Below are 25,136 nucleotides of genomic sequence, written 5' to 3' on the forward strand. Positions count from 1 at the left end.
ACCTATCAAGACAGACCAATCAGAATAAAGTATTTTAAATTCAGATTTGTTTTATGCATGTTTTTGTCAGTGACACAGTGATACGCACACAGACACAGTCATGTATAGATATATACTTTATTAATTCTCTCTGGTAAAATAAAATTACAAAATAATTTCAACCTCAAACGGCACCTCCCTTATCTATAATTAATATTAATAAAATCCTTATTTATACAGCAATCATAATTTTCATGACGAATGAGAAGAACGCTATCGTATAGTAATAAACATGAGCTATAACTGCGTTAGTAATTATTAATGGTAAAAAACTGAGCAATACAAAGCTAAGTTTCAGTAATAGCATACTGTACAATATTCCAAGCGGATATAATTCAGTATTCCGGCCACAGGATGTCACTATTAGTCAGTTTTCAAAATGGTCTCCGTTGAAATGGGGTCAGAAGTAAAATAGTCTCTTTTTCCAACACACCATTATAATAGAAGCAATTCCACTCAGAAAATGACTATAATCACTCATTCTACAGTTATTTCCGTCTGAGCAGCTGTTCCACCTTGATGCGGTGGTTTTATAATGCATCAACTGGCTTCGGCATCACGCTTTGAAACAATGCTTTGCTTAAATGGCTGTTAGTCTCTTCTTTAAGACTGTAAAAAAAGTGCTGTCCAGATACCTACTGTATAATGATTGGTCAATCATAATAACATTCGCAGGCATTGATTATTTATGTCTGTATCTCTCTAAACACCCCCCCCCATTCCCTCACTTTGCACCTCAAACGAAAGTCTGTTTTGGTCAACTACAGACATGAGCACTTTGGTAGCAAAGACATAATTTGAGTGTGTAAGTATGTGTCCATGCATGTTAAAATGTAGTATGTGTATGTGTCAGTGTCTCCCTAAATGTATACATTCATGGTAACAGTAAAGTTTGTCCTTCTTGTGGACTACATGAAATATGGCAGTTTTGTCATAGGGTTATTTTGTGCAAACGGTAGCCTCTCCATTATGAGATATTCTCTGGCGTAAGCTGCGTAATACTTGTAGTTACAGTGCATCACATGTGAACGTATGTATATGATTAGGCAATCACATCACACATCATTGGTCCATTTCCCCAAGAGGGCCGCCATGACCGGCGCTCTCAGCAGCTGGATGTGCTGGTCTTGGGGCTGTCCTCGGCAAGCTGGGCTGGCGTAATGATGGTGCTGGAGGGTGGGTTGGCTAGTGGCAGGCTGGCAGTGGTGGGTGATAGCACAGCGGTCACGGTGGGGTTCATGACCTTGGCGTCACGCTCGCGCAGCAGCTGGATGAGTGCGGCGTGCTGTGTGTTGAGCGTTGCTGACAGGTGAGCGGGTAGGGCGGTAAATCCGGCAGTCAATTGCTCTACGCGCTGCTCCAGGCTTAACATCTGCCTTTCCAGATCCTCGCTGCGGTCGTTTAGCTCCGACATCAGTTCATACATGACGCTCTGCATCTATGTAGAGAAAGAACAGAGTTAGAATAAACACTGGCTTTTTAGGAGAAAGATCAAACAGGGAGATAAGAAGTAGTGTGTCTGTAAAATCCTTTAGGTTTAAAAAGTCATTTTAATACATGAATTATTTTACTTAGACAGCATTGAGATTAAAAAGCTTTCTCAACACCACGTAATCATGAAACCGTATCATTTCATTCTGACAATTCTGGCCAGTTGGCACGGTTACATTTCTTTCCAATGTGGTGCCAGACTGTGCCGGAGATCTCCAGCAGGCTTCCTGTGCTTGCAAAGGGCAATCTCTGAGCAATACAAGTTCCCTCTGGGTAAAACCTCTTACAGAAAGTAAACGGTGATTATGGCTCTCGGTTCCTAATCTTTTTCATTGTAGAGACAACTCTTTTGTGTTTCAACTTAGGTAAAAAATAAGGCATGTACAATTTACTGTCTTCAAAAATGATGCATAGTCCAAAAATACATAACAAGTCACTCTCCCTCACAAAATCTAATTTAGAAAAGTATAGATCTTTACTATCATTGGTTTAAAAATAATAAAAAACTGCCTCACAAGGACTGATAGTGCACAGACTGGCATTTACACAAACTCACGTACCCAAAAGGAATAAACACACAACCACTAAACAAATGATACATTCAGTGAAAATGCATGAACGTTCACACAGAAACATTACGAAAAATATCTTGAATTGCACACACTTTCTGTCATCCTTCAGCTTCCTGTATTTCTCCCCTCCCACCCTCTCCCTCTTGCTTCGCTCTACTGTCATCCCTGCTTTAACACTTGTTCAGGTTGCTAGGAGACCCAAAGCCACAGAAACAAACGGGTCAGCATGGAAACAGTTGAATGCTGAGATATATTTGGGAAAGCAGAGGTATGTGTGTGCGTGCGTGTGTGTCCACAGGTATTATGCATTGTCGTGCATGTACTTGCAACCTTGGGCATTATAGTGTGTTGTGAGTGTTAATTTTGCATGAAAGGGAACACAATGTAATTGAAAGTGTGTGTGGGTGTCCACTGTTTCCTAACAGATGTAACATGCATATGCGTGGGCTCAGATGTGTGACCATGTCTGTGATTTTTGTTTATATATGCGTGTTTGTGAGAGAGTAATGCTGGATGTTTACAATAGTTTTACCTTTGATAAGTCCACCAGAGTATTGGCTTGATCGCTGAGTTTTCTTTGCTCCATTTTAACGCTCCGTAATCTAAAATAAATAAAAAACGAAACACACATGCGTAAATGTCATATGCAACCCATTAAATCCTAGTTGCACCAGTGGCCTTTATTGTCAAACCACACAACTGGCTAATGAAGTAGTTAATCAGACTGTTTTTCTTGATTTGCTTGTCGTTGATTAAAAATTTCCATCTTCTGAGATTAATACACAGTAAATAGTAAAATCGCTGGATTTAAAAGGATTCCACGAGTGTTGGGTATATTTATCCTGCAGTCTCTGAGATAAAAAGCTTCAATTTAAAAGGAGCTTTTAAAATTGGCAACTAGTCCCAAAACAAAACAATGACAGTTGAATTAAAGTTGTTAAAATGATGAGTCTGATGTCCCCACCCAGAGATAGAGGACAGCATCTCAGCCCCAGGCAGGTAACACTTTATACTCATTAAGAGGCTGATAGCAGGAAATCATCAGTACTTTATGATTGTTGTCTAAAAATACAATTTCTGAATTATAATAAGCATCGTACAACTTTAACCCATGTTTTTAGCTTTTACAGATCGTTTCATCAGCAACAACATAATCACACAGCTTTTCCGGACTAAACGCAATTTGTGGTAGACTTCCACATAGAATCAATAACAACAGAGTCCTTTTAGAGTAGTTTATTTCTTATAACAAGGGAAATATCATATATAACGCATATCAACTATTACACCGCATTAATGTGACAATGTTACAGTTAATGTACTGTAATGTAATGTATGTTTTCAACAAGGTATTTGTTTAAGAGACCAGTTTAGCCACTGGCCAGTTGAAAGTGCTAAACGATTTCAAAGTGCTAAACGATAGTTCACCCCAAAATGAAAATTCTTCCATCATTTACTCTCCTTCATGTTTTTACAAAAACATGTAAAAAATTATTTGTTCTGATGAACACAAAGGAAGATATTTTAAGGAATGTTTGTAACCAAACCGACCAGAAACCCAATTGACAGAATAATATGGAAGTCAATAGGCCTTCTTTTCAAAATATCTTCCTTTGTGTTCATCAGAACAGTATACAGGTTTGTAACAACATTAGAGTGAGTAAATGATGACAGAATTTTCATTTTTGGGTGAACTATCCCATTAAGCACTTTGAAATATGCTCTCTTCTGGGACAACAGTTCCAAATTATTAAAGACTCATCTTGCACTACAAATTTTTGTCCAATTAGGGGTGACCCCCGAATGGTCAAAGATTCGATGCATCGATAGGAGAAGCCTGATTCGACTACCCATCTCACAGTCTCATTTTTAGGAGCTCATCCAACTAAACATAAAAAAAATGATTTTTTTCGACGGGTATAAGTTTTAAAATGTATAATTTAAAACAGAGTGGTTATCTTGTCAAAAGTGAAACTACAAAACAGGTAAGCCGTTTCTTTAAATTTCGGTGATGAAACTGAACCTATATTTGTGCCTGACTCGACTGTCTTTCTTGTGATTTAATATTATGGTCGCTGTTCACTTTCAAATGCAAAGAGATTCCTGAAATAAATAATATAAGAATCATCAGGTCTTTCTGTATCTAAAGTGAATACAGAGAGGATCGAAGTCAAAGCAAGCAAGCAGGTATTTCTGTGCTAAATAATAACGCGAAGTGTCTATAAAATCATTAATTTCAGTGTTTTTTCTTGTTATAAATTAACGTTAAATGAATTGTATATAAAGCTTAAAATATAAAAATATAAAAGTTTTTATCATTTACAGTAACAATCACAAATTATTTGTCATTCTTTTTTTTTGGTCATGACTGCTTTGACACGCTAAATCTCCAAATTAAATAAAAATACTGAATTGTAGCCGGGGTTTCCAAGGCAGGATCACCTTTGTTGTTTTTTTAGGTTTAGTTATCAAAATGTTTTTTTTTTGTGTGTGATGTTCAAAAGATCATGGCTTTAAAATGTTATGAGGAATAATTAAACAAAAGTTGCCATACATTTAACCTTAAAAAAAAAAAAAAATATATATATATATATATATATATAATTTATATATATATAAATGCATTGTCAGTTTTGTCTTCGTTCATCACTTGAAAAACAGTTTTGGTCACTTTATCAGAAAGTTGTTTGTGTGTGCTGCTTGTGAAAGAAAATAAAAGTTCCCCTCCCAACCCGTGCACACAAACATATATGATTCGACTGTCGGTCAACTATGGAAGGATTCGACAATTCTGATTCGAATATGTAAATCCTTAGTCGAGGACACCCCTATGTCCAATCAAATTCTTTTTAAAATGAAAATATCCCTCCTTAAAGTAAGAATTCAGTAAGAATTATGTCAGTACTGCAAAAAATAATGTGATTTTATTGGGTATTTATGACACAATCTATGTGATAGGAATTGCTCATTAAATTAAGATGTAAAAAGGAAGCCTTAAATGAATATTCCACTTTCATAAAAAAGTTTGTCTTTCTTTGTTCAGTCGAGAAGAAATGCAATTTTTTGAGGAAAACATTTCAGGATTTTTCTCAATTTAATAGACTTTATTGAACCTCAACAAGTGACAGTTTCAATGCAGTTTAATGCAGTTGTAATGCAGCTTCAAAGGGCTCTAAATGATCCCAACAGAGGCATAAGGGCTTAACAATCGTTTTTCGTGTTTTGCCACAAAATGCACACAAGTAATGTTTTTAGTAAGGCATGTTTGTTAAAACTAGTTATATTTCCTAATTAAACTGAGGCCTTAAGCTAAAACACCCATTAAGGTCTAAAAAAAATTTCTGGAATGTTTTCCCCAAAAAACTTAATTTCTTCTAGACTGAATAAAGAAAGATATAAATGTCTCGGATGCGATACAATATCGATTTTCTCCACCAGCGATGTGATATTTGTCGATGCGTCAAACAATTCTTCAATGCAATTACGGTTTGGTTCAATTAATTTGTCGATATTTTATATTGTGTGCCTAATTAAAGTCTTTCAAGAGATAAAGTCTTTCAGGCAAGAGACAAAGTCTTTCAGTATTTTGTGACAATCACTGGTAGTTTTAAAATAAAGTGTAAAAATAAATTAATATAAAAAATAAAGCTGTTAAACATATTATTAACTTATTGATATGTCACACAACTTTAGATCTAACAGTCAAACAAGTGCTGCAGTCAGGGCCGCCTTAACCTAATGTGAGGCCCTGGGGCTGAGAGGTTTTGGAGGCCCCCCATCCCCTACATTTATAGTCTCATTTAAAAAAAGTGTAATATCTAGGTAATCTACATCACAAAATGCATTAGTTTCTTTCAATACATACAACAGTGAGTTTTCCCTCTTTGACCCAGAAAACACCATAATATCATTATTAACATATCACTGAGCCCACTTGAGCATAAACAAAAGACACTTTATTTAACAACCACACACAGCAACTTGGTGAAAATAAAACCAAAATGTATGAGAGTGTTTATAAGCTTTATGTTTATATAGTTTTTGGAATATACAAATCTGCAGAAAATTGCCACTCAATAACTAAATGCTCACCACAGTTTTAAAAATATAAGAAGTTAAAGTTAGTTTTAAAGTGAAAATGCATTAATGTGAACGAAAGATAAGTCTTTATAGACAGAATCTTGTTTTTTAATCAGTTAATTATTTTGTAGGCTATTGAAGATATAGTATGCATTGTATTTAGTATTTATGCATACGCATGTAAATCAAACACGTATGAATATGCACAAAACAGACAGGGAACATACCTGTATATAAGATCTTTAGATAAGGAGATTATAAATATGAATGGTGCGATCAGGGGCTGATCATTTGAGATGGTCTTGTCGCGCTTTCACTTGCACATTTACCGTTGCGTCGTCTTTCTAAACCAACAGATGTGTGTACTGTGAGCTAACATCGCGTCAAACTACATCGCTCCAGCTGCGCACGCGTCACTGATATAAACGCGAGTAAACTTAAACTTTATAACAACGAACAGCATTAATATGTTCGGGAACTCCTTTCTTTATTTGGCGGCTGCGGCACAGTATCTTGCGCACAGTTGGAGAGACTTCTGCATGCCAGAGATTCAGCTGCACGAGCACAGAGAGAGCAAGCGCCCGTGCGAAAGACAGAGAGACCTGCACATCAGTGCTTATTATGAAATTTCAGAAATTACTCTTTCATTTGATGATGGATTATTTCCTGTTTCTCTGTCACACTCAGTCTAACATACAGGAATGCCAAGTTGACAACGCGCACTTACTTACATTACGCGGAATAGAAAAATCTGTTACGTCTGATATTTTATTTCACGGACCAATCAGCAGCCATCTAGCGTGCAGTTAGAGTGATTGACAGATAACCTGACAAGTTGCAAAACAATATGAACGTGAACTTGGGAGGCCCCTGAACTTGGGAGGCCCCTGAACTTGGGAGGCCCCTGGGCTTCAGCCCAGGTAAGCCCGTGCATTAAGGCGGCCTTGGCTGCAGTGGTCTCTTTGCTGTGTTTAAATCGCTTTGTTGCTGCATCGCATTCACTTGCTGACACTAGCAGACGAAAATAAACAAAATTGTGCACTTTGGCGGAAATTCGGAAATGGACATTATTACATCAAGGAATGAGGGTGTGGGAGTGGCAAAATAAAGGTACCTCATATTGATATTTTATGTTTGGCATCGATGCGTCGTATTGTTAGAAATATAATCGATGTATCAATCCATATCGATGTATCGTTACACCCCTATAAATTATGAAGAATTTTATTTGAAAGTGGTTTATTCCATTAATTAGCCCATATGTATTAGCCCAATGTAGATCAGCACATAGGCAACATTACATTAGCAGAAGTTGTATTTTGTATTAAACAGTCACATTTTTCTCTCAGGTATCTTGTATATTGTGTAGTTAGTTAAGATGTGCTAACTGCTAGAAACGCACTCATCACACCTGGCCACTCATCTCTAATGTGAAGCACTTCAAACTCGTTTGTGTAAGTTTTCTTCAGATGATCATCACTAAAGCTCACTTAAAAAGAAAAAAAAACAGCCAACACCATACACTCATGCAAATAAATATTTCTAAAAAGTTTTTAGTTTGCCTGTATGTTTCATCAAATTTTAAACATCCACAGAATCTTTTTTGTTACACAAAAGGCTGTTTGTAGTGGAAAAGCGAGACACACTGTCAGAAAAATGTAAAAAAAATAGTCCCTAGCTGTCACCCTTTCCACAAGTACACCTTTGCATTTAAAGAGTTGATATTAGTACCTCAAAAGGTACATACTGGTACCAAATGTTTAAGTATTAATACCTAAATAAAACATATTAGGAACTTTTTAAAGGGTACTGCCCCAGTCACAGCTAGGGACTCATTTTTCTTCTGACAGTGTAGTCTTATACAGACTATAAAAAAGAAATGGTTCTACCTAAAGTAACATTAGTGAATTATATAGCTTTTTGTGAACTGTTATGTAAAGATGTGGCTGTGGTAGAAAGGAGCATGTGCTGGGATCAGTTTTACTCACTGGTGAATGGCTTGAAGGAACTTCCTCTGGTGCTTCCGTACACGAGAGTGGTCGATCTTCTTCATCAGTTTGGTGTGTTTGTATATCAGCCAGGTCTCTCGTAGAACATTCGCCGCTGCGTTCTTTATCTGAGGGGATATGTCGCCATAACAACAACATCAGCAGCAGGAAAACCACATCAGGAGAAAGTAATCACACTATATGCTCTGCATTGCCAACACACTCAGCTCACCCGCATAAACAAAACCCAAACGTCCGCCAAAGTAATAGCTCTTTTGTGAGATATATCACCCAACAATAGATCTTCTAGCCCATAATTCTGTCATCCGGTCTACTTTGAATTCTTGTCCCAGACCAGAGATGCCAAACAAGACAGGGTCATTTTTACAAGCATGCAGGTTTTGGAAATCCTTGCGGCAAAGTTTTGACTCAAAGGGAAGTAAAGATGTTTAAGATTTGTATTTTTTTGTTGATGTCTAAAATTCACCAATCAACTGCAAATCTCAGATAGTCTAGAAACTGAGAAAGAGAGAGAATAAAATGGAGAGAACAGAGAATCGGCTTCAGAAAAATGTATGAGGAGACTTCAAAGGGGCCAGAGTTGTGAGGAAAGAACAATTACATTCTTGCTGGGCAATGGAGGGAGGACAGAGCCTTCCTGTTTTTAATAAGTTCCCGATTTGACAGTGTTCCTCTAGGCATAGGACAGCACTGGGCATTTTATTTAAACACTGTTTCTGGATTTAGCACTGCCTAACTCTGATTAATTAGCAGTGGTCAGTGTATTTAATAATACAAGAGTAGAAGCTCTGGCTCAAACTCAATCCAGGTTTCATTTATGAGAATAGCTTTAGACAAGGCAACACTGTAAAAAAATTCCGTAGAAATTGCAATGTTATTGCAGCTGGGTTGCCGGTAATTTACCGTAGATTTACATTTATGTTATTTACTGGCAAGAGTTTGTTCAAAGTTAAATAAATTTTAAATATTAACAAGTCTTTATCTTAACAGAATAAAACTATACAATAACAGCCTCATGCAAAGCATTCTGGGAACCATAAATAATCATCAACCTTTTTCTGTTTTTTGCTTCAGATTTTGTTTCCCAGAATGTTTTGCTTGATGCTGTTTTTTTAGTTTTACTCTGTAAAGACAAAGACTTCTAAATGTTTAATGTTCATTTAACTTTGAACAAACTCTTGCCAGTAAATAACATAAATGTAAATCTACGGTAAATTACCGGCAACCCAGCTGCAATTTCTACGGAATTTTTTTACAGTGAAGGTAAAGAATGGGAGAGAGAGAGAGAGAGAGAGAGAGAGAGAGAGAGAGAGAGAGAAAGAGAGAGAGAAAGAGAGAGAGAGAAAGATGTCTACGGTTATATTCTTATATAGACTGATAATCTTATGAGACCGTAGTGCTTATAGCAGACTACACTTCACCTACTGTATATAGCTATAGTGCAATCTCCAATACAAAATACATATACATGTGCAAATGCAGCATTACTTTAGATAAATGTAATAAAAATATAGCATATGCTGTCACTAAAAAGACAAACATCAACTTATCAGCTATATAGAGAAACAATACTGTAGCTTAGGACATGCTGATTTATCACTAAAGGAAAACACCACAGTTTTTCAATATTTTACTATGTTCTTACCTCAAATTAGACAAATTAATACATCCCTATCTTATTTCAATGTGTGCACTTAATCTTTGTGCAGCGCGTCATGAATGTGTTAGCATTTAGCCTAGCCCCATTCATTCCTTAGGATCCAAACAGGGATGAAGTTAGAAGCCACCAAACACTTCCATGTTTTCCCTTATTAAAGGCTGTTACATGAATAGTTACACAAGTAAGTATGGTGCCACACAAAATAAAGCGTGGAAATTTTTTAAGCAGATAAAAAACGAGAACTATATTGTGTGGCGAAAGAGCACTTAGACCCATTTCCAATTCTATTTTATACTCCTACGTGTACACCTCAACACTTCCCCTTGCCCTTTGAAACAGAGTGAGAAGGGAAAGGGTTAAAAATATTCCCCTAAGAAATAGGACACCACTACAAGTTAGTTACAGCCTAAAAAGTGGCCGTGGAAGCCGAAAAGCAGCACACAACACACCCCTCTGTTAGCGATTCAGATGCTTTTCTTCTCTGTCTATTCACGTTCTGGTTTCCCGCGGTTTGTTCATAATTGCTGTAGTGGACTGGCAATTTGAAGCACTAGAAGTTTTCCCCGGTGTGCCACCTCTGAAGCGGGGCAAACCGGGAGAACCAGGACGTGACCGTGTTCCGGAGGTTACATTTGTTCACATGTTGCTGTACTATAGTGCAATTAGTAAAGGGGGATATGTTAGCAAACTTTAGCGATTTTTTTGTGAACATTTCTTTTAAAACATGACCGTAAATATAAACATAAGACTGAATGTATCATAAACAAATGATTTTTTATTAAATGAAGTTTATTAATGTAAAAAAAGACTTTCACCCTTCCCCTACCCTTCCAACTAAAAGAGTATTGGGACATCACTAGCCCTTTACCTGAATGGACTTAACAGAGGGGTAGGGGAAAGTGTAGGGGTAGAAATGTAATTGGGCCTTAATTTGCAGCACTTCGACCTCGGGCACAGAAAAATTGATGGAAGTTTGTTTGAGGGGGAGTAGTCAGGAGGGATGACGTTACTGCACGCCAAGGTCAAAGTGCTGCAAACTAAGTGCTCTTACGCCATATAATATAGTTCTCATTTTTTATCCACTTAAAAAATCACCACGCTTTATTTTGTGCCACTATACTTAAGGGCGGGGTATACCTTTTTTCCGTGCACACCTCCGTGCAGCTTTACAAGTATACTGTGTGCAAATGCTGTCTATTTCCTTTGTATAATTGTTTATAGTGGAGTGTCCTGTCGAAGTATTTTGTATATACGTGTGTTCCACGCAAATTGAGCGTTGCTGTGGGAAACGCGTGAGTTGAAAAATCTGAACATCGGCGGATTTCCACAGTGCGTTAACCAATCAGGACCTTGCGGTAGTAGTGACGTGATTACAGGAAGCGAGCGGAGTGGCACAGTCTCCGCGGAGTCACAGAAGCCCCTCCCATGACGCAAATTTCCGCATGAATTTCTCGAATGACTAGAATTTCACTTGCGGCTTTCACGTGCGAATGAAGTGAGTGAACTCAAATGTTCAAGCGTCCAACTATGCGCGAATAGAGCGTTTTCGCCACCCCTACCGCAGCTGGTGTAAACGCAACATAACTACTCATGTAACAGTCTTTAAATAGGGAAAACCTGGAAGTGTTTGGATCCTAAGGAATGAATGGGGCTAGGCTAAATGCTAACCCATTCATGGCACGCTGTACAAAGATTAAGTGCACGCATTGAAAAAAGATAGGTATGTATTAATTTGTCTAAGTTAAGGTAAGAATATAAAATAAGTAAAATAAAATATAAGTAAAATATTAAAAAACGGTGGTATTTTCCCTTAATGATAAATCAGCATGTCCTAAGCTATTGTTTCTCTATCTAACTGATAAGTTGATGTTTTATCTTTTAGATGATATTTAGTGACAGTATTTTGCTATATTTTTATTCAATTTATCTAGAGTAATACCGCATTTGTGCATTCTTTAACATTAGCATTTGTACGTTTTCCTTTAACACAGAATCACATTAACTTTTTGTTCAGATCAGGAAAAGCCATTGTGGAAAGTGACAGTCTAGTTTAGATATATCAGCATGAGTTATATCCCTCTGTGTTAAATAATTCAATTATTCTGTACAGCTTTCCTTCCTCACCTTTGATCACCTGATCCTTCCGTACATTTTTAAAACATCTCAGCTGTAGTACTCTCAATTTGATTTAGTTTTATTGTATTTCCATGATCTTATTTTGCTGAGGTGAAGTTGACCCTAAACCAAAGCTTTATCAAATGCCAGTCACATTTTTGAAAAGTGGATGCAAATTTTGGGTGGTTATTGGTTAGGCCTTACACATAAATCATAAGCAGTCGAACACAAGAGACTAAAGCAATTTTCATTACAAGAAGGTTAAAGCAACATGAAAGTACAAATATAATATTCTGTTGTATAAAACGCAGCCCAGGTGGGTGATCATTGTCACCCAGTGGGAGGTGGGAAGAGCAGAATGATTCTTACATGCTCGTCCATCATTATCAGTACTGTACAGGTTCAGTGGCAACACGATCCATGCAGGTGGGTGGGTGAGTGCAACGGTGAAGTTGAGGACAAATCAGCTCTGATTTGACTACTTACAGAATGAAATAGCACTTATCACAGTACGAGCAATGGTTTAATCTCTACGGATAAGCGTTATTTGAGAGACATTTGCTAAGTGAAACAGAATCGTTCAATATTGAAGACAACTCAAACTGCGACTGTTGTGTTATTGGGATAACCAAGATATGACGAGCTTAGATGCAAAAGCTGCTAAATGCCACCACCATCAAAAATTAGATAATGATATTAAAGAGCTAGTATACCCTAAAATGAAAAATTTTAAATAAATCTTTGGTGTCCCCAGAGTACGTATGTAAAGTTTTAGCTCAAAATACCACATTGATAAATTATTATAGCATGTTAAAGGCACACAAGGCAAGTCTGAGTATAATTTCTCTACTAGCTCCCCTAGTGTCTGGGAGTAAATGCGTTCTATATCTGAGACTTTACAGACGGAAGGACACCGGGTCGGATACAGCGAACTTGCAAGTGGGGTATTCTTCCTACAGACGGTAGGGGCGGGCGAGAGAGTCTTCATTCGTCATGTAATGAGTCATTTAACCATATACCGACTTACGAAGATGATTTATTAACATAAAAATGCTGCCTTGTGTCCCTTTAAAATTGCCACATTTGTAGGTGTGAGCAAAAATGTGCCATTTTGTGTGTGTCTTTTTAAATGCAAATGAGCTGATCTCTGTACTAAATGGCAGTGGCTTGGTTGGATAGTGCAGATAAAGGGGCTGTATTATCCCCTTCTGACATCACGACACAAGGGGAGCTAAATTTCAATTATCTATTTCACGCTTGCAGAGAATGGTTTAACAAAGCTAAGTTACTGGGTTGATCTTTTTCACATTTTCTAGGTTGATAGAAGTACTGGGGACCCAATTATAGCACTTAAACATGGAAAAAGTCAGATCTTCGTGACATGTCCCCTTTTAAGTTTTTACAAACCTGTATGAATTTATTTGTTCTGCTGAAGATATTTTTAAAAAATGTTTGCAACCAAACCGTTTTAAAGCACCATTGACTTTCACAGTATTTTTATTTCCTACTATGAAAGTCAATGGTGCTCTTGTTTCCTGCTTGATTACAAAAATCTATTTTAAAAGTTCATCAAATACTTTCGTTTCAAATCCACTTAATCCCGGTATCAGGCCATTCAGAAATACCGATTTGTTGGCATTAACAGTCTTATAAAAATGCTAATTTACAAGAAAACATTTCAGGCGGACTTAGATGGTTTTGCATCGAAGCTCTTCATTTGCTATGAGAGAGAGAGCGATGGAACAAATCAAAGACAAGGTGTGAGTTGTGGGCATAGGCTCCATTAAACACAATATGTCTGCTCTATTGAAGTCTGGGCATCACTGTTTCCCATGAGATCAACAGAAGCCTTGTAAAGTAAAGTATGCCTGATAAAATCATCATAATCTAGAAAACTCAATCATAAATTCAATCATAGAAAGTTGATATGCAAGTGTATGTGGAGCTCACACCACAGTATTATACAGATAAATGCTGCATTACTGCATTCAGTAGTGTATGAAATGGTTACATAATTCTTATAATTTCACTTACAGTTCTGACAGTATAATCTGTTAATACTATAATCTTACCTCACAGTAGTAAATGATTGCATATTTTAAATTAAATAAATCTTTTTGTAGGCATTCTGAATTTACGGTTATGCCTTAACTGCACATTGCAGGAATGTAACGTGCAGCTACTATAAAGTTCATTTGAAACGTCATATTACATTTACTGTAACCAAACTGAATTGTTTTAAATTCATAAACTAAAAGATAATAATGCTGTTTTGTTTGTGGGAGCATGTGTTTTGATACAATTGTTGTGTGATACGAAACATGTACAACTTTAAAAAGCAGGTTTTTAATGAGTGTGTGTATAATTTGTAAAAATATCACATAGACTACTTGTGAAATTAGCACCAAAGTGATTTAAAAGCTGACATACCTTAGAAAATCACATTAGTATCTGTATTTTCGAATAGTTGGTGCCATTACATACAGCAATAATAATGGTAAACAGTGAGAACCCTGTCCATTTAAACCGTACCGATAGAGTTAGCTATTCCTGACAGGAAAGGTGGAGGAAAACACCTATCGGGTCTTTTACAGATACAGTAAACCCTTTCACCACCGTGTCTCCAAGGCAACAGGTTTGTGAGGTCAAAGTTTTAAGTGATTTTTTTCCCTTTCAGTAGAGGTTTTGTAACCATAGTAGCAGGAAACTCAATGCATGAAGAGGATATCCACAGCAACGCTACAGCATTTATCGATCCATCTTCCTTGCCCTCCTCTGACAGCCGTTAAGCTGAGGCTATTGAGTGAGTGCAAAGTAATAAACTTTAAAAAAAAAATAGGAAAATTTTCCTCTTTCTAAGTATCTCACACACTCTCAATTGAGCATTTACTGTAGCCGCTTGTATGGAGAAGCACTCCACAGCTACAGTGATGCAATTATTGATCACCTGCTTTCTAGTCTCCGATGTCGGCTGTGATGTTGCCTACATATTTGATATCGAGTGCTATTTCTGAATCTTTCAACTGCATAAAACATTTAAAAGCACCTAAGGAGTCAGACAGCCATGAGTTGCAGGAATTGCAAGTCTCTGAACATGAAGCTGTGCATCCATTCAGTGAACAGTGTGTGAGGCGGTTTGCGTGTACCCGTTTGGTGAGCTGTGTGTCCATCATGAAGTTATGCACGTGCTTCTCCGCCTTTGTCAGCTCAAGCTTTCTGGCTACCACGGCAACAACCAAGGCAGTGCATCCTGCTCCCTGCATGAGATAGGTGCAGAGCAGAAGACAGAAAAAGGTCAAGGTGAAGGAACGAACAGAACCAAGAAAACATTACACACTTGCATCATTAGTAGAGGACACGTGGCTCACAGATTCATAATAAGCAAGGAAGATTAAAGCATGGGTCTGGTAAACAATTACTATAGTTCATTCAAGGTGAAACAGAACACATCAAATAGAAAGAGAGAGAGAGAGCGAGAGAGAGACAGAGAGAGAGAGAGAGTTAGGGGTGAGTGGGGAGTGTTTGCGAAACTTTCAAATACATTCCCCAATGTCCAAACCAGACACAAATGAGATAATCAACTGATAAATGTCGCTAACCACCTGTAATGGTTGCAGCTGGTTTAGGAAAATCACTCAGATTAACATTAAAGAGGTTTATGACAGTTTTGAAAATGAATCTCACCAAATTTGATGCCTGCATCAGGGTCATACTTCATGCTGAGTGAAAGTGAATGTATTTTAAAATTAGCTCATTTCAGACCCTTTGACATTTTTGCATTAAACCATAAGGCAAAAAACACATAATATATTAAATACATTGTAAGTACATCATGTACTGTATTATGTTGTACTGCATCTGAGAAAATGGTCAAATATATACCCCAGCTGTCATGGGGGCGATACCAAATGTACAGCTTTGGACCTAAAGACTTCATATTAGTAGCTCAGAGGTACCAAATATATACATATCTGAACCTAATGGTAAATATTAGGAACTTTTAAAAGGCAGTCCCTCCAGAAAAGCGTGATTATGCGAACACATGATTTAACGCATAATCAGCAAAAGTCCACATATTTATGCGGGGGGCGCATTTTTTCAAATACACCGCACTTTCGGAGCATAAATTGCAGATTTCCGTGCGCAAAATATGCAGGGATTCCATGATTTCATAATCCCCGCAAAAATGACATTTTTAGAAAATTGAAAAATGTTGCATTTACCTCACACAAGCGCAGCCATGTCCCCTGTTGCCATGGGAACGTTATGAAGTGACGTGATTATGTGACGCGAACATCATTGAAAAGCTGAAAACTGTTTTTGCAAGTTCCAACAGTTTCATAGCATAAAATTGCATAAACATCCCTATATTCTTTTACATTTTTTAGGAAAATGTGCCGCAAGATCAAGGATTTTTGCCCGCAACAATCACAAAAAAACTCTGTTTTTCCGGAAGGACTTTAAAGGGTGCTGCCCCAGTGATAGCTGGGGTACATGTGTTGACCATTTTTTCTAACAGTGCACCTTTAATTAATGTTGATTTTTAAAAATCACTATTGGTAGAAAATCAGTAAGGTAGATATAACAGTCATAAAAATCATCAATGAAAATCACCAAACTCAAGTCAGATATACATATGCATTACATCAGTGGTTCTCAAACTTTTTGGCATACAGTTCGTCACCAAAGTGCCTCCCAAATTCATGACATATCTTAAACTTAAAATTTAAATTAAACAAAACATTAAATTATACAATGTAGTGCTGTTGTTTAGAGGCCTTATTTTAATTATTAGAGGTTTAATTATACAGAATTTATGATAAATGTAAGTATTTTATGAAATGTCATTAAACTTGCCCCCCCCCCGGCACCATCGCATGCCCCCCAATGGGGGCCCGCCCCCAAGTTTGAGAACCACTGCATTTCATACAAAATTAGCAATAAGAATGGGTACAAAATACAATGTAATGTTGAATTCAATATTTCTTTAACTATATTGGGGTGAAATATGCCCCACATTATGCATACTGATTTAGACTGGGAAACATTAACAGTGTAGAAATCACTGGTTAGACTACAGTGCTATAAAATACACACGCACGCACACAAAGAAACACATGTGTTACACTTACAGTATTAACACATCGCAAGTGTAAACTGAAGGCAACACCACTGATTGACAGATGTGAGAATGAGAGTAGAGGAAAAGAGACTGATGCAGGTTGAAGAAAAAAAAATCCATTAAGAGGTGAAGAGGTATAATTGAAGAGCTCAGATTCGAAAGCCGGTAAACGCAACCTTCGTAAAAAAACAAGATAATTATATTGACCAAATGTTCTCGGCACGTATTTTACATTCATCAAATACTTTTGATTCAAATCCGATTAATCCCGACCTTATAGGCCATTCAGAAATACTGCTTTGTTAAATGCCATGATGATTTTTTAGCCAAGCCCTCTAAGTTTACTGAAGAATAATTGGATGAACAACGAGACGCATACATTTTACCTGGTTAATGAGGTTTACCAAATAATATATTAGGATATTGATTAAATTTTTGAGCATTTAACCTTTGTTCAGAAAGGACAGCGAAGAATGATTTGATACTTTAGAAGTGGAGATTTTTGCATGTACTCGCAGCGAAAGATGGACAACGCGATGCTGCTTCCTTCAATGAACTGAACATAAAATATCTGACGATTTGCGCTGACATGTTACGCAAAAACGTCAGTTTGGAGCCAGGGCATGCGCAGAAGGAATCGTCCGTGGAGCACGGAGGCGGAGCTGCGTTATCAAACTTCAGCCCACACTCGCACGCCCAATTCCACGAAATAACAAAGAAATCGAAAATTAATTGTTAGTTATCATCCCTCAAAGCTCTGAGAGTTAGCTCAGAGAAGCTGTCAATCACAAATGTCAATCATAATGACACGCCCAGTTTCTAAAGCATCAAATTACTAGCTAAAATGAAACTTATTACAAAAATTAACAATTAAACATATATCAGCGTGATAACAACTACCTTAAAGGACCAAAACCATCTTTTCCAATTTTATTGGAAGTGTAATTTATTACAGTCCCGTTCGTTTGCATGGAGAGGGCAGGGCTTATGACTTGAACTGCAGCCAGCCACCAGGGGGCGATCAAAGAGCAAGCAGCTTCCCTTTTCAAGATGTATGAGGCCCACCCAACCTAAACACAAGAGCTTAAAATTTTTCATTTACAAGAAAACACGTCATACACGCTTAGAGGGTTTTGCATCTGAGCTCCTTAATTTTAGGACAAGGAGAGAGAAACAAGAGTTCTAAGGAAGCTAAATAAATGGATGGAGGTGGTATTGTGTGTGTTAATGAGGTGGCAGAGCCACTATTAGGATATTACCTTGAATTAAAAAGAGACTAATGAAAATGTGTGTGCTTCTCATGACTGTGTGTGTGGGGGACTTTGTATGTGTTTGTGGCACTAATAGAACCCACTTGTAGGACATTCAGAAGAGCAACTTGCAAACCAACAATACGAAAAGCCATTTCACTGAAGACATGAAGACAGTTTGTTGCCTATATTCTACACTTAATTAAACATGTTGAGTATCCATGAAAAAACCCTCAAGGAGAGACACAATATGTGCTTGTTTCCCATATGCCAACTTGAATGAGACAACACAAATATAGCATCTAAACATTGTTAATCAGTTGACTTTTCTAAAAACAGACAAAATTGGATGATAAATGTATCTGCAGATCCTTTCTGCTCATTTACATTAAGCCTACATCTAGATATGACGGTTATTAATGTCACAAGAGAAAAAAAAACATCTGCTGCGAGACCAAAATAAATTGTGCTAGAATTCATCCTGAATTGCTGAATCTACACTGTTATAAGGTTACAAAACAAATACGACTCGACTATAGCAATCCATTAGGCCGTTCAGCTTGTGTTCGTGTGAAAGTGAGGTTAAACAGACTGTAATTTATATATCATATATTCTGTTCCACATCTACACTTGCAGACAAAATAGACAGGTGCTTCACACACACACACATTCAAAAGCCTCTAGTAGCACACAGCGGATGGCAAACTAAACCCCTGCCCAAACACTTCTGTTCCCTCAGGGCAGTGGTACATTCTAACAGAGCTGGCCTTCAATGTTGTCATGGCAACAAGTCTCATATTTCCACCTATAGAAAGTCATTACAATCAACCTCAATAGTAAAAGAAATCACTTTCAACACTCAATCTCTCTGTCATTATTTTTACCCGCGGCCTTTCATTTCTCTAACAGCTAACTTTCAAATGTTGCACAAACCGTTTGCTGCCCTTTTATACGACTGAGAAAGAGAGCATATATCAGCAATACTTGAATTGAGCTCATGTCACTATTTATAAAAAAGGTACAAAGCTGTCACTCTTTCAAAAAGTACACCTTAAGGGTACATATATCTCAAAAGTGGGTCATTCTATAGAAATGTCCATTTTCTGTCCCTAGCCTTTAGAGAAATATTATACTTGAAAAACACTTTAGGGTTACAATTTCTTTATATTTTAAAATGAAACAATATGTTATTTGAACAATTACACCTTATTGAGTCATCAATGTGGCATTGTGTGTTAATTAATGATATGGAATTCCAAGCACCACAGAAGTGCCCACAGTCATATACAAAGAAAAAGTGCTCAATATTGTGGTCAAAAACAGTTTTTCTACAATGTAAAATCTAATGATGTATACATAACTATCAAATATATGAAATAAATGGCAAAAACTAAATTGTGAATAAATAATTATAAAATATATAATGAAAGCAGTTGTGTGTCTAAAAAAAAAATCTGTTTGAAAATATTTTAAAATAAAAACTGATGATATCAGCTGACTTCATTATTTTCATTTCCTGAATATCTAAAAAGAAATGCCGGTGTTAAGTCCACTGTCTCACTTATTTCAAGATTTTATATGAAGCTTTTAGTTGGAGTCACTGGGATGGTCTACTTTATTGTTAGGGAATTGTAAAAAACTAAAATAAAAATGGATTAAACTACTTAATTTAGTGAGTATATTACCATTGACAACATGTGATTTGAGACCTTGCAGCAGCCATTTTGTAAAATGCATTTTTTATGTTACTGTCTCTGGTGTTACCTTCCTACTGGGTAAGACCAATGAAAATAAATACAAATAAAAGATACAAAAAAATCATTAATTTGTAATTTATGTGAATTCATAAAGTACAAGGGTAATCTAATAATGTGGTTTAAAGAGCACCTATTGTCCGATTCACGATTTTACATTTCCTTTAGTGAGTAAGTGTTTATTAGTACATAGCAAAAGGTACAAACCCCAAAGTAAACAATGACGCAAGTTTTTGTCTCCAACGTAAATCTCTTTTTTTGGACTACAACAAACACACGGATTGTATACAATAGTTTACTTCCTGGGATTGGTGATGTAGTAAAGACCGACATTATCCTAATTTCTCCCACTTCGGACTCACAGCCTGTAAGTTAACTCCTGTTAGCATTGCATTGTGAGCGAATCTTTCAAACATGGTAAGGAGCGTCACATTTCCTGGCTGACGTTGGAGGTATTCAGGCCAATCACAACATACAAATTAGCTGACCAATCAGGGACAGCGCTTTTCAAATCTGTGCGTTTCAGGAAGAGAGTGAATCTAAAGCTACAAAAATGTACAGTATGTGAAAATAATGTGTTTTTTAATCATAAACCACGCCAACACGTTGTATTATACCAAGTACAAACAATAACATTGTTTTTAGCACTGAAATAGGTGCACTTTAAGTTTAAATGTTGGAAAAAGAAGTACATTTTGCCATACAAAAAAATTCCCAAACATTTCTGTAGAATGACCCAGGTACATATTGGTACCAAACCAAACGTACATATCTGTACCTAAATAGTACATATTAGGACCATTTTAAAGGCTACTGTCCCAGTGACAGCGTGATAAAATCTAGAAAACTTCACAACACAAAAAGAAAGTGAGAAATCTCGGAAATGAGAGGAAACTAAAGATAACAGGACTCGAACAGTCACATAAGTTATCAGAAGATGTTCTGTTTCGCGTTATCTGTTTAAGATAGAGGGGATAGAGGAACAGAAACTGACAGCTTGTAAGAAGGCAACACAAAAACAAGAACACAGAGAGAATGGGAAAACAATAGAAATGTGCCCTTTCATAAAGTTAACATTGACACAAATAATACACACCCAAGCAGTTCATCTACACAACCTGTCAAGCGTTCATTAGGCACTGAGACATAAAAGCTTGGATAAAATTTATGCAAAGGAATACCTGGGGCTTACATTAAGATAACTCCATCTCGTAAGGTAATCAGGCAGAACAAGAAACAAAGAAAGAAGCCCGAAACAGCCTCAAAGCTGAACAAATGTGCCATCCCATAATACACACATGAGACTCATCAAAACACAGGATCTTTGTGTGTGTGTCACTGTGTTTGCTAACAGACACAGTTAGTGAAAGTGTGTGTATATTAAGGTGTCTAGGAGAACGATAACAAGAAGAGAAACATATCTTTAGACTGTCCCTTGCCACTATGCATGGGTGAGAAGATGTCATGTTATTTGCGTGTGTGTGTGTGTGTGTGTGTGTGTGTGTGTGTGTGTGTGTTTGTGTGTGTGTACCATAATTCCTGTGAGCAGACACACTCCCTTGCCACAGTAGGTGTGAGGCACCATATCTCCGTATCCAATTGAAAGGAAGGTTATGGAGATAAGCCACATGGCACCCAAAAAATTACTGGTCACATCCTGAGCATCATGGTACCTGAGAAAGTGGAAAGATTTGACACAGTGAATGTTTTTGCAGTATCTTTAAACAGGTGCTGACTGTTAAGGTATGGAGGAACAATAACAAGAAATGAAATTAGCAAAATTATTTATCACATCTAACAGTCATCAGAAAGTTTGTAGTAGGGAAAAGCATAGTAAGTTGTCACATGGGTAAGTTGTCACACTGTTCATAACTCCAACACTAGAGGCGCCATCTCAAAAATCAAATACTTTTTTTATATTTTATTAAAGAAACATATAACATCTTGAATGAATGTTACATTGATGTGTTTGGAGTATAAACCGCTATGTGTACATTTTAGGAGGATGAGGATCCATTGATTGAAATGCAATATACAGTACTGTGCAAAAGTCTTAGGCCACCGTGCCACCATTACATTTGTTGTTTTTGCAATTGTAGTGATCATATATAATTATTTCTCAGTCTCTTTATTAGAATACAACCAGAAAATACAGAAAATGTGTATGTAGTAATAAAAACAGTATTGAAGTGTCAAGTATAGGGTAAACTTCTATTCCACTTGAGCAATAGCAGGCAGCTGCAGGATCTCTTAAACCTAAATTAAATTAAATCCTAATTTTAATTGAACGACTTCAGGACTTCAGTCTCCTCAAAAAAGCTCAAGATGTGTTTGGTGCCAATACTGACTGATGCTTGAAGGAGACATTTAGTTCTGAAAATTGTTTTTTATTTATTTATTTTGTGTACATATTTCCTGTATTTTTTGTTTGTATCTTAATAAAAAGAGTGAACAATTAATATGGATGGACTTTAAAACTTTGCTAAAACAACAAAACTGGTGGTGGTGGCCCAAGACTTTTGCACAGTACTTTACAATGGCATGAAAAAGTATGTGAACCCCAAGGAATGAACTGGAATTCTAGAGTGATTTGACAACACACAAATAATTCTAGTTTCTTGTGTCTTTTTTAAAAACACCCATTAAACATTCACAGTGCTGGAGGAAACTGTAAATGAACCCTTGGGTTTAATAGTTTGTTGAACCTCCTTTGGCAGCAAATACTTCAAGCAAGCACTTTCAGTAGTTCTGAATCAGACCTGCACATTGTTCAGAAGAACATTTTACCCATTCCCCTTTACAAAACTGCTTCAACAGAGATATATTTGTAAGATGTCTGGTGTGAACCACTCCCTGAGGTCATTTCTGTGAGGTTATGGTCTGGGTTTGACTACTCCAAAAAGCGTATTTTGTTTTTCTTAAGCCAGTCAGTTGTGGATTTATTTTGATGCTTACGGTCATTGTCATGCAGCATCAACCAATTTCTACTGAGCTTCAACTGGCAGACAACCACCCTGACATTATCCTGTAGGATATTTTGTTAAACTTGAGAATTCATTTTCCCCTCGATGATGGTAAGTGGTCCAGGCCCTGAGGCAGCAAAGCATGCCCAAACATGATGTTCCCTCCACCATACTTCACTGTTGGTAAGCTGTGCCCTTTTTGCACCATATTATTTTTCCCAAACAATTCAACTTTTGTTTCATCAGTCCATAAAATATTTTCCCAGAAGCAGTGGGCTTTGCCAAGATGTTCTTTTGCAAACTTCAGGCTCACAGCAATGTTTTTCAGGAGAGAAGTGGCTGCCTCTGTGGTGTTCTGTAATAGACTGCGTGCGTGTCCAAAGACTTACGTATGGCAGACATTATTGAGTTTTCTGCATTTTGCCTTAGGAGTCATCTTGTCTGTGCACCCACTTCTAGGAAGGGTAGTTACAGTATTAAACTGTCTCCATTTATAGCCAATTTGTTTAACTGTCGACTGATTGATGTCTAAAGCTTTTGAGATTGTTTTGTATCCCTTTTCAGCCTTAAAGGCGCTCTAAGCGAATCTGTGTGACATCACTTTTTTGTTGATGTTTGAACTGTTTTCAAACAAACGGAGCCCCCTCCACCTCCCTTCCGTGCTTTGATGAACGCCCACCCCCAAATCCTTCTTGTCGTTTATTGGCTGGAACACTTTGTTATGTTTGTGGTGGTAGGTTTGGCCACTTTGTTTTTATTGCAGTTTGTGGAGCCTGGGCTGTCTACAGAGATCGTGTTTTTTACAGTTTGATCAGCGGACAGGCAGCAAGCAGATAGTAAGGAGATATTTGCTGTATGTAACAAAAGATGTTTTATAGTCTAAAACGCGTAAATTCGCTTAGAGCACCTTTAAGGCATGCAACAACTCTTTATCAGATATCTTTAGAGACTCCTTCTTGCAAAGCTTCTTAAGGACAGCAATCTTAAAATTTTGAGTGTGTTTATATTAATCAAATTAGCACTAAATCACACCTTTAAACTCATTTATTAAATGTACTCCAGTTTGCCAGCTTCTGACACAATTTAGCTTTTAATAAAGTAATTAGTCTATGGGTTGACCTACAGTTTCCTCCAGCACTGTGAATGTTTAATTGGTGTTTAAAAAAAACACAATAAACTAGAATTATTTGTGTGCTCTCGACTTATGCACATTGTAAATTGTTTTGACCTAGATGAGGATCAGATCACATTTTATGGCAAATCACTGTAGAAAACTAGTTCATTCCTTGGGGTTCACATAATTATTCTTGCCACTATAATATACATACATATGGTTTCAGTAGTGTATTAAGACGTTACATAATGAACCGTTATGTTTTTAATACTTTAGGATGCGCCATTTTATCTAAATACATTGCGGGTCCCTTACATCGAAGTCGCCATTTTGAGCTGCCATGTTTCAACATTAGCCCTAAATGGACAAACTGCTATAAAGTGTGTGTTTTGTCACTGTTTCTCAAATGACAACATGTTCGTCCTGTGGCGGCTACCATAGCTTTTCTATGTGCTTTGGTAGGGAGCGGTGTACTGAACCATAGACTGTAAAAAAGATGGATGACGCCTGTTTGCTCTCTTCCATTACTGAAAAGTGAAGCCGCCAGTGTCCCGATACGGCGCTGACATCTTGGGTCTTGAGTCTGCGCAGTAGCGATTTCAGGACCAGTCCTGCGCAGTAGTGAGCAGGAAGTAAAGCCGCAAAAGCAAGGCCCAGCCTTCGCAGAACGCGCATATCACAGCTGTCAATCATGACGTTACACCACCATTTTTAAAGCATTCAATTACTCACTAAAAACAAACTTATTTTAAAAACACTTGAACTTTCATCAGCGTGATAAAAACTACATTAAATGACAGAAACCATTGAAGTTTAATGAAATTGTTTAGTCCCATTGAATAACATGGGGGAGGCGGGGTTTATGACCTATAATAGGACCAGTCACTGAGGGGCGATCGAGACATTTTGGCTTCACTTTTCGGGGCTTGTGCAGCACGCTTGGACTGAACCATTATTTGTAATTCG

At 37.2% G+C, this 25,136-nt stretch overlaps 1 protein-coding gene across 3 annotated transcripts in view; it reads right to left on the reverse strand.

The window, feature by feature from the left end:
- Nucleotides 1-98: 98 nt before the first annotated feature.
- The window catches only part of kcnn3 (potassium intermediate/small conductance calcium-activated channel, subfamily N, member 3), a 68,427-nt gene continuing 43,389 nt past the window's right edge, over nucleotides 99-25,136 (reverse strand). For all 3 annotated transcript variants that reach the window (XM_065261012.2, XM_065261011.2, XM_065261014.2), the window contains 5 exons: nucleotides 21,625-21,766; nucleotides 15,113-15,223; nucleotides 8,171-8,298; nucleotides 2,635-2,704; nucleotides 99-1,477 (listed from right to left, as the gene is read on the reverse strand). In XM_065261012.2, coding sequence (XP_065117084.1) covers nucleotides 1,145-1,477; nucleotides 2,635-2,704; nucleotides 8,171-8,298; nucleotides 15,113-15,223; nucleotides 21,625-21,766 — 784 coding nt within the window. In that variant the 3' untranslated portion in view covers nucleotides 99-1,144. The remainder of the gene's footprint in view (nucleotides 1,478-2,634; nucleotides 2,705-8,170; nucleotides 8,299-15,112; nucleotides 15,224-21,624; nucleotides 21,767-25,136) is intronic.

This window comes from Paramisgurnus dabryanus, chromosome 13 (assembly GCF_030506205.2).
Source record: "Paramisgurnus dabryanus chromosome 13, PD_genome_1.1, whole genome shotgun sequence".
In the NCBI taxonomy this organism is placed as follows: domain Eukaryota; kingdom Metazoa; phylum Chordata; class Actinopteri; order Cypriniformes; family Cobitidae; genus Paramisgurnus; species Paramisgurnus dabryanus.